The following is a 10,803-nucleotide window of genomic DNA, read 5'->3' on the forward strand; positions in this document are numbered from 1 at the left end:
ACTCGTTCCTAAAATGTCGGCCTATATGCAATTAAAGCTCACAATTGGAGAGCAGCTAATCTCGGTTAATCCAGAACAAAAGTCATGAGTAATTGGTCAGAGGCTCGATTAAATTCTGGGTCCATACATGAGGGAGGGAGAAGGGAACAAAGAGCTCCACCCTCTCTCTTTGCAAGTTAGGGGCAAGTCTATTGGCCAAATGCTTCCTCCCCTTTCCGAAATTCTAAAGCACCCGAACTAATGCTGCTCATTATCTGACACTTCCCATTGTATCATGACAAGTTAGTGTACCATTTATGTTAACGTAGTCTGTCCACGAGAGATTAGAGAGCAGCCAAACTAATTTCGGAACCCGGAACCAAATTATTAAAAATGTTTGTTCATGTTACTAGCGATTACATGCACATTCCTATTGCTAAACATGCCCCACATTTGTAGGCTATATAAAAGTTCACATTTGAGAAAAAAGTGATGTACATTTAGGAGTTGTAGCCTACACATTGTATTCCTGACCTGGGGGGTATATTACAAAGCAGCATCAACTTTTATAAGCAACCAGAAATAACTTGGTTTTATGGTTAATAAAAATAAATGGTTTGTTAAATCAATTAGACCATGCCCATGTCAAGCTCATCTTTCTACAAAATAAAAAGTTATCAGAATATTTAGACAAGTTAACTGGCTAACTCCGTAATCCTGTTTTGTAGTATACCCACAGAGTTTCTAAACCTTGTTATAAACTGGGTGGTTCGAACTCTGAATGTCGATTGGCTGAAAGCCATAGTATATCAGACCGTATACCATGGGTATGACAAAAAATACTTTTCACTGTTGTAATTACATTGGTAACCAGTTTATAAAAGCAATAAGGCACCTTGTGGTATATGGTTAATATACCACGGCTAATGGCTGAATCAAGGCACTCCACAGGTAGCCTAGCGGTTAAGAGAGTCGAGCCAGTAAACAAAAGGTCGCTGGTTTGAATCTCCAAGCTGATTGGGTAAAATATCAATGTACCCTTGAGCTAGGCACTTAACCATAATTGCTCCTGTAAGTCGCTCTGGATAAGAGTGTCTAATAAAATTTACAAATGTAAGACCTTAGCTGTGGTATATTGGCCATATACCCCTCTGCACCAGACTATGGATATACTGACAAGATACATGTCCCTCTGCCCTAACAAAACCGTTGTCCACAAAGCGGCACGGAGGGCTGTCTAACTCCCACCTATCCTTTCTTTGAATTGGTGGATACATCTCATTATTGTAATCCTTTTAAAAATATTTGATTAGGGTCGTTAATGTCAACCGCCTGTATTCAATGGAGAGAGATGCGATGCTACTAGCCTCATGATTGAGTATGCATAGCCATCTCGAGACAACTCCAATATAAAGTGTTTTTTTTCCAAAGTTGCCGGGATGTCACGTGTCCTACTTATATCAGTACACTCGTGACAACTTAAGCATTACAAAACTTATATTCGATCAAATAAACCTCATGTAGCAAATAAGTGTTACATTTTTTGTTGTTGACTAAATTCGAAACTCATTTACCTCCGTACAAAAACTCTTTGCTTGGTGAGCGAAACAACGCCACCTGCTGTAGGGAGGCAGATTTTCTCTTCCTCTGCACTCACCGACTTTGACACTTTGTAAACTGGTTTGATCTGGATGGCGCGCTTTGGTCACGGCCACATGTTTTTCCCACAGGTGCTTGCGCTTAGTAATTACATCGTTCTTTGTCTAATATCTTTCTTCGTTGAATATGTATGTGATATTATGTCCTGATGTGTTGAAATATATTTTCTATTTGCTAGTGATTTGCTAGTGATATTGAAACGAGTGAAGTATTGATTAGGCTATTGAGTGAGGTATTTATTTAAATTGAGGAAATACCTGTTTATGTGTATTTTGGATTATCCCAGTGTTAAGGGTTGTGCTATTTGTTTTTACTTTATTAGCCTCAGGTGGCTCATTTTCGGGAAAGTTTAGGCTGGAGTGGCATGTTGTCCTAGCTGGGGCTCTGCTAAACTCAGCTGTGTGAGGAATTGTTGGCACTCTGCCTGCCTAAAAAGAGGCTAACTTTCTGCACCTGTATATAAATTCCACCATGTTGGGCATTTTGCCCCTGATCCTGCCGGACTCCTTCTTCACAACCCCCTGACAAGACGGTCAGTGCTATCGGGGAACCCTGGGACGTCCCTAACCCATACTTTCACCATTTTAAATGTAAACTTCAATGAGTCGCTATTCATAAAAACTTAGGCTGCCGTATTTATTATTAATTAAAATGAATATAACACGTATCATATATAATTAAGATTATTTCAATAGATACCGGCGCGGGATTAGAATTTATACAATTAATCCTGTAATTATTGTCATTATAAAATCAGCATGCGTGGGATATATTTTGTACTATTGACCAATCAGTTTGAAAGTAAACAGATATGGACGCATCACGGGGCGGCGCTGTTTAACGTGCAGGAAATCCCAAAGCACATGCGACACGAACACAGCAACAAAAAAAACCGGTAAGTTAGACCATTTTTTATAGTTCAATAAGTTGTTCATTTTAATACATTCGTATCACAAACTATTTTGTGACTTTTCTTTAACTTTTTGTTTCTTTTAACTTCGACTTTTTACGAATATAGGCTTACATAATGCTTGGCTTGCTATGTTATGTTAATAACCATGTGTAATGATTATGTTTCGGTTTTGACCTAGCCTACTATCAGATACTTTTTATTTTAGGCATTGTTCATGTTGCATTGTATTTATTGTGTAATGATCGTATAATAAATATATTGGCTAGAATAATGACGTTACAGCAACAGGTGATGGGCGTGGTTTGAATGGATACATTATTGATGGACTTCTCCTTAAACCAATCGGGTGCTAGAACATGAGTGGAGTTTTCCACATTATGCACTGCAGTATTATTCTATGGGAATGAAACCGTATAGTAAAATAATAGGACGGTGCTGACCGCGCGACAGTCATCAGAAGCCCTGGATTGTGAACATTGGAAAACATGTAACTGGACGTCGTGAACACAGATCCGCATATTCAGAGTGGATAGATGTAAGTGATGCCCTGCACGAACATGTCTGGCTGAACGGAACGGTTGTAGCCTATGATAAAGATTCATGCCGCAATTTGAGAGCCTGGTTTCACGTCAAGTGACGTTACTGGCTGTTTGCATCTGTATGCCTATCGACATTATATTAATTTACGCGCCTATCCTTAGAAATAGGCTTGTGCATTGCTGCCTGCTTAAAATTCAAGTGTGTAGCTTACCTTGACAAAGTCCGGTATTTCTGCATGGTATTTTCATTTGAGCCTATATAATTGAGGGTGTCTAGTGAATGTCATATGCATTTTGCAGTACTCGGGTCAAGTGCTGCCCTCAATAAGTGATAACTGATTTGATCACCTTTATGTAGTCTATAGGTATTCTGTGTCGATTTAAGTTTGTGGTAGACTTATATTTGTGTCTGATTTTTGCTTGGCTAAAGTAATATTTGTTTTGTTTTTAGGTCATTGCTGCAATCCAATTTGAATATAATCAGTGCCAATCATCGTTGTTGAAGTGGACCAACCCTTTTATTCCACCTGTTCCCCACATGAGAAAAGATGGGGAATAGATTATCTGAACCACAGACCTTCCTCTCGAGAATCCCCTTCTTTCAGTCGTTCCATATCGCCATTTTGGGACTGGACTCTGCAGGTAAAACGACTATTCTGTACAGGTTGCAGTTCAATGAGTTTGTCAACACAGTGCCTACCAAAGGCTTCAACGCAGAAAAGGTCAATGTGTCTTTGGGCGGCCACAGGACGGTGACCTTCCATTTCTGGGACGTGGGTGGTCAAGAGAAGTTGCGTCCATTGTGGAAGTCATACACACGCTGTACCGACGGAATTGTATTCGTGGTGGACTCTGTAGATGCCGAACGCATGGAGGAGGCTAAAACAGAGCTCCATAAAATCGCCAAGACCGGAGACAACCAGGGAGTGCCACTGCTGGTGGTGGCTAACAAGCAAGACCTGAGGCACTCTCTGAGCCTGGCGGAGATTGAAAAGGCGCTAGCGTTGAAGGAACTGGGCCCTGGAACGCCTTGGCACCTGCAGCCCACCTGTGCCATCATAGGAGACGGACTGAAAGATGGCATGGAGAGACTCCATGACATGATCCTTAAACGGAGAAAGATGCTCCGCCAACAGACGAAAAAGAGATGATCAAGCAGTGAACTGAATCTCTTGTCTTAAATGAAGGACAAAAGGAGATGTTCTCGCACCTGGGTGTATATAGGAATTCTCCCACAGGCTCGGCACACTGAGTTTTATCAGTCAATGTTAAACTGTAGGTTATCGTGTCTCAGTCAGCAAAGTCTCTTGCTTCATCTTCAGTATTTGTTGCTTTTTAGTGGTTGAGAAAGCACTATGAAGGTAAAGGATTTGGGGTTTATGATTTTATATAGGAATTTTTAAGCTGTCGTTACAAAGAATGGTTTTGATCCTTGGTATTAGACAATTAGTAATGGCTACTTCAAAATTGAACACCAAAAATGACAAGTTTGATGAAGAACAGAAAAAATAAGTCACTTTTCTCTACAAAGGTTAGTGGAAGGACAACAAACGTGGTCTTCCTCAAAGGGAACTTTTGAACCTTGTAAAGAGTGCCTAAGCTACTTTTTAATGTTGTACCATTTTGTATTTTTTTTTAATAGTTTTCTTTCCTTCTCAAAAGGAAGGTACGGTCTTGCGCTACTTGTCTGTCTAGTGTACCTCTACTGTTTGTAAATGCACTTTAGATGACCTTTTTTGATGGGAGTTTACAGCCTTGAGGTTTCCCAATAGAGCTTATTACACAAAGAGTTAGTTGCTTCAAAAGAAGCCAACTGTACTGGGTCCCTATTGGCCACATGGACAATAGATGGGATGTGTTTCATGTTTTCATCTTTAATAAAGCCTCTTCACAGCACTGCTTTTGTTTTGTATGAAGGATATTGCTATTTTGATTATTTGTCATTCTAATGTTTTTAGAGAAGTTCTGCAGATCTGATAAACCTGATGAGATGTGTAAAATGTACAGTTGAAGTCAGAAGTTTACATACATTTAGGTTGGAGTCATTAAAGCTTGTTTTTCAACCACTCCACAAATTTCTTGTTAACAAACTATAGTTTTGGCAAGTCGGTTAGGACATCTAATTTATGCATGACAAAGGTAATTTTTTCAACAATTGTTTACAGACAGATTATTTCACTTATAATTCACTGGGTCAGAAGTTTACATACACTAAGTTGACTGTGCCCTTTAAACAGCTTGGAAATTTTCAGAAAATGATGTCATGGCTTTAGAAGCTTCTGATAGGCTAATTGACATAATTTGAGTCAATTGGAGGTGTACATGTGGATGTTTTTCAAGACCTACCTTCAAACTCAGTGCCTCTTTGCTTGAGATTATGGGAAAATCAAAAGAAATCAGCCACAAAAATTGTAGTCTGGTTCATCCTTGGTAGCAATTTCCAAATGCCTGAAGGTACCATGTGAATCTGTACCAACAATAGTACGCAAGTATAAACACCATGGGACCACGCAGCCGTCATACTGCTCAGGAAGGAGACACGTTCTGTCTCCTAGAGATGAACGTCCTTTGGAGCGAAAAGTGCAAATCAATCCCAGAACAACAGCAAAGGACCTTGTGAAGATGCTGGAGGAAACGGGTACAAAAGTATCTGTATCCACAGTAAAACGAGTCCTATATCAACATAACTGAAAGGCCACTCAGCAAGGAAGAAGCCACTGCTTCAAAACCGCCATAAAAATGAAACAATAATAGAACTGTTTGGCCATAATGACCATCGTTGTATTTGGAGGAAAGGGGGAGGCTTGCAAGCCGAAGAACACCATCCCAACCATGAAGTACGGGGGTGGCAGCATCATGTTGTGGGGGTGCTTTGCTGCAGGAGGGACTGGTGCACTTCACAAAATAGATGGCATCATGAGGAGGAAAATTATGTGGATATATTGTTGCGACATCAGGAAGTTAAAGCTAGTTAAAGCATACTTCCAAAGTTGTGGCAAAATGGCTTAAGGACAACAAAGTCAAGGTATTGGAGTGGCCATCACAAAGCCCTGACCTCAAACCTATAGAAAATTTGTGGGCAGAACTGAAAAAGCGTGTGCGAGTAAACCTGACTCAGTTACACCAGCTCTGTCAGGAGGAATGGGCCAAAATTCATCCAACTTATTGTGGGAAGCTTGTGGAAGGCTACCCAAAACGTTTGACCCAAGTTAAACAATTTAAAGGTAATGCTACCAAATACTAATTGAGTGTATGTAAACTTCTGACCCACTGGGAATGTGATGAAAGAAACAAAAGCTGAAATAAATAATTCTCTACTATTATTCTGATATTTCATATTCTTAAAATAAAGTGGTGATCCTAACTGACTTAAGACAGGGAATTTTTACTAGGATTAAATGTCAGGAATTGTGAAAAACTGAGTTTAAATGCATTTGGCTAAGGTGTATGTAAACTTCTGACTTCAACCTTATGTCCTCTGATTCTCATATTTGAAAGAAACTGAAGTAAATCAACAATGATTTTTGGTTGCTCATGCTCACACTTTGTACTGATAGATAATGAATCTCCCTTATTTCTCTTTCTGAAAGTAAACAAGAAGCATATGATTGAGGTGATGGTGGTTGAGTGTTTACTTGCAGTGTGATTATAGGGCCTGGAGTCATTTGATCTTTTGTGGAGCCAAGAGGACCAGCAATGCAGTCAGGGCAGTCTACTCTGTGCATGCCAAGCCAGATGACATACCCTGTACAACAGGCTGGGGCTGGGGAGGCAGAGCATTTTTGTGATTGGGGAGAGGCTGTTGTCACATAGCTCAGTGAAGTGATGCCTGTTGCTCACCCATCCCTTCAGAACAATTGTAACCTTGTGCTGTAGAGCAACAGGGGGAGCAGCAGTTGACCTACTAAATATAGTCCTATATTTGCTCATGTTATTCTGTTCTTTCCAATGCTCCACTTCAAGTGCAGAACTATCTCTTTGTTAACATGATGTATTCGACAAAACGATTAGATCTGTTTTTGTAATGGTCCTGTATGTTATAGATGCCATTTCACTGTCCTTTTTCCCCCCAATTCAAATTATATTAATAATGTTAAACCTACACCACATTTAAAATGTCTGTCTTTGATTGATATGCATCAGGTTTTAAAGAAAGACAGTACGTCCTCAGGTCCAAAAGGTCATTTTGAGGTGTCACTCCTCATCTGTGTTGAACAACTCCCCCGTTTGTTTTCCAAGGTAGGAAACCCTGTTGAATGGCAGCAACATATTCCTGCTATTCCCATTTCCTGCTCTCCATTCTAGGAAAGGGAGGTAATGGGAGTGAGTGTGAGTCTGATCATGGGACTGGTCGCCCCTTATCCCTGTTTTGGGGTCCGATCCTGATACATGCCTGGTGGCAGGGTCTCTTCCTTTGATCCTCTGATGTAATTCATTTGGGATTAGGATTGGACATAGCTTTGGAAATCCTTAAACTGGTTTCCTTTCTCACACTTTGCTTTTGCTAACTCAATTATAAACTAACATGGAAAAGTCATATTCATGGCCTGTAATGGCCCGTCGTCACATGATATCCCTAAGTCCAACTAGTTTCCTGGACACCTACTAGGTGGGGGTTTTATTTGACCGCTTGGCCCTGGCTGAGGTCAACTCTGTGACGATAGTAAGTCCCGCTCTTCAGTAACAGGATCACTGTAGGAAAGGCATTGTCTCACGTCTGCGCTGGCAACTGCGTGTCGCGTTAGGAAGACAATTGTAGGAAAGGGAGAAAACCACTCCTCATTCCACTACTCTACTAGCTAACCTTGAGATTAGGAATGTCGTGCGTCAACTCACTTTCTCAACGTGCAAGAAAATGTACATCGTCTGTCTTCTGGAGCAAGTCGGAATAAAATATTTTTGTGGAAATATTTCCTCTACCTGTGTAGTAAAAATATATTTTCTCTAACTGTGTATACATTTTCAAGCTGTGTACACTGTACTCAAGGGAAGTAGCAATAATGCATACTCCTCTGCTGCTCATTATGCAGGGTTATATCAGGATTCATCTTTCTTTTTCCTGTCTTAGTGAGCGAGTGGCCTATTTACATGTGAATTCTTCCATCGTCCTAGCAGCCTCTGAAAGTAGGGTGAACGGGGCCACCTGCAAGGGGAAGAAAAGGGGAGGGAAAGAAAGACAGAGAGCTCTAGAGCAGCTTGCTCTTGCTCATCTTTGGTGTAAGGAAGCTCTCTTTCCATTAATCCTCAGAGGCATGAAAAGAGAGACTGAGAAAAAGTGAACAGGACAAGATGGGCGTATAACAGGGTTTTACCGAATTTAGCCCTGAGGTGATTTTATTTGGCCTCCCAAGTTTTCTGAGCAAAAAAACCACTAGCAAATCAGCTCCAAGTGATTTTAATTTGTAAATCTGTTCCAAAGTATTCCCACGCATAATAGATATATGAGATCGTATACAAATGTAAGCAAGGTTTGAAATGATTATGTTTTAGTCAAATATATCAGTTTGGGCTTCAAATTTGCAGTCTTCAAATGATTTGTCATTATGTTCTGGCCTCCTGACTATCCGCTCAAGAAAAAAATCAGCCTGCGGCTTAATGTAGTTTATGATCTTTGGCATATAATCTATCGTTGGTTTCTAACTTTCTGAATCATTGTTCCTATTATGAATATGTTCCTAGAAATGATCATTTAATATTCTGGGTCTTGGAAGTCATGGGAAGTAAGGCCAATAAACATTGTGTTATCCTTGCTGTTGTTGCTTGTGGGGATTATTTTGATAAAATATTGCTCAGCTGGTTTGGATATCGTGCTGGCAACGCCATCGCTATGAGTTAGTTCATTAGCTACTCACTGAATGTGAATGTGATTTTATTATTCCTATCTGGGCTGTTTTGCTATGCTTAGAAGTCAGTGCTGCCTGCATGTCCATGTGATGGCATCCATTGCCTTACCCTGTGTGGAAGGCTCTGTGAAAGGCTCATTGTCAAGGTGATGATTGCTTTGTCAACTCTTGTCTGTGACTGAGAGGGCTTGAATGTTGGCAGCTGTGATCTGAATGGGAGACTGTCTATGTGAGAGAGGGGGACAGAGAGAGAGAGAGGTAATGTGTAGATTACTTTGTCATTCTCTCTGCCATTCGGCCATACACACTCACACTCACACACTATATATGTATGAAAAAACTCCCGCCAGTCTAGTCATTGTGAAGCACAAGCCTGTGAAATCTGGCTTTCGGTCTCATTTGTGCATGAAGGATTAGGACAGGGGCAGACTGAAGTCCCCATAGCTTTGTAGTGGCTCCATTGTCTGGTGGCAAACGTCAGGGAAAGTTGTGACCTGTAAAGCAAGGGTTCAACTGAAAGGACTGATTCTTTCGGTGAGGGGGATGCTGGAAAAAATATATTTTGATGGAGGCAGCTCAAATCTAAATAGGCTAGTTGTGAAGTATTTTGTTCACTTGTTGTCTCACCAACTTGTTTACTTTGAACTATGTTTATGAAAAATGACACATTGTTTTGTCCCATTGATTTTCAAATCAGCCTGTCATAAGGATGTCAGGTCTAAAATGAAGTTGCAATCCATGAGAGGGATCTTTTGAGAGGTTTGTGCAATGTGCCATATGATACAGAAGTTAATGCAGTTGCCCCTCCTGACATTGTTCTCTTCTTTGTCCCATTGCATTTCATTCTTGTTCCATACAGTATGTCAGTAATGTCATATCTAATGGTTGTGATTGTAATCACATAGATTATGGTCCAAACTGTGAAACATCAGTGTGCAGAAGAAAGTTTTTGACAACTTAACCCTAATTGCTAATGTAAGTCACCCTGGAAAAGAGTGTCTTCTAAGTGACTGAAATGTCATTCCATTCCAGTTGTAAGGGGTAGATATCTCAGAAATGTCTCTATTTCTGTACATAGAAGGTTGACATTTGGCAAGCCTTTTTCTATGAGACTCTGGGGGCACCCTAATATCTGCAAGGTAATTCAACAGCCGTGCCATAAAGACTCTTTATAGGAGGAGTTCATTAACTACAAAGAACATTGGGATTGAATAATGGAACCAGAAGCTTTTAGCAGAGTCTAGGAGGGGTCGTATTGATGTTGCCCAATCATTTACGCCCACCACCGACTGGCCAGGGGGCCTCAATCTGTTTCGATTGCCGTGGCACTCAGGGATGGCCCTCACTGTAGGAGCCCTTTGCTTTCAGGCCGAGGCTCTCTGCTTCGGTACTCTGGTGTACGAATGCGCCATCTGCCCCACTGCCACATTAAAGTCAAGATAAGAGAGCAAATGATTGGGTTCAGTGGAGTCTGTGTTTCATGGGTCTGCACTCAAGCATACCCTTTATCTTTCTCAGTGTCTCTCTTTTTTTAATGGCAGTAAGAGGAGATGTCTGGTTAATCCATCTCCCTCACTCTGTCCTCAGCTGTCGGCATGGAGAGCTAGGAACTGTTAGCGGGCTGACAGAATCTCTGAGAAATAATTACATTATTTTCAAACCCTTATCTTACAAGGCCAGGGCTTGATTTGTAGGCTACAGCTCTAGCAATTTGAACATTAGGGTTGTGTTTGGCTTTGAAGAATGTTGTTTGACCAAAATGTGTGTGCTAAAGTTACTTGCAAGAATGGTCCCACTGGGCAAAGACGTCAATTCAACCTCTATTCAACGTTGTTTCCACGTCATTTCAATGCCATTCAACCAGTGTGTG

General features: G+C 40.7%; 1 protein-coding gene across 2 annotated transcripts; it reads left to right on the top strand.

Annotated features, from left to right (window-relative positions):
- The first annotated feature begins 1,682 nt into the window (after nucleotides 1–1,682).
- Nucleotides 1,683–4,986, top strand: LOC115176998 (ADP-ribosylation factor-like protein 4A). 2 transcript variants are annotated; one of them, XM_029737432.1, is made up of 2 exons: nucleotides 1,683–2,533; nucleotides 3,542–4,986. In XM_029737432.1, exon 2 carries the CDS (start codon nucleotides 3,639–3,641, stop codon nucleotides 4,239–4,241), a length of 603 nt encoding a protein of 200 aa, XP_029593292.1. In that variant the 5' UTR covers nucleotides 1,683–2,533; nucleotides 3,542–3,638; the 3' UTR covers nucleotides 4,242–4,986. The 2 variants fall into 2 exon arrangements, with proteins under 2 accessions (XP_029593292.1, XP_029593293.1); XM_029737433.1 differs by lacking the exon at nucleotides 1,683–2,533 and adding an exon at nucleotides 2,639–3,086.
- The last annotated feature ends 5,817 nt before the right edge of the window (nucleotides 4,987–10,803 follow it).

The sequence above is a fragment of the Salmo trutta genome, chromosome 37, assembly GCF_901001165.1.
Source record: "Salmo trutta chromosome 37, fSalTru1.1, whole genome shotgun sequence".
Taxonomy (NCBI): Eukaryota; Metazoa; Chordata; class Actinopteri; order Salmoniformes; family Salmonidae; genus Salmo; species Salmo trutta.

Coding starts and splice junctions, on each gene's coding strand:
- LOC115176998 (XM_029737432.1), top strand. CDS start 3,639: ATGGGGAATAGATTATCTGAACCACAGACCTTCCTCTCGAGAATCCCC.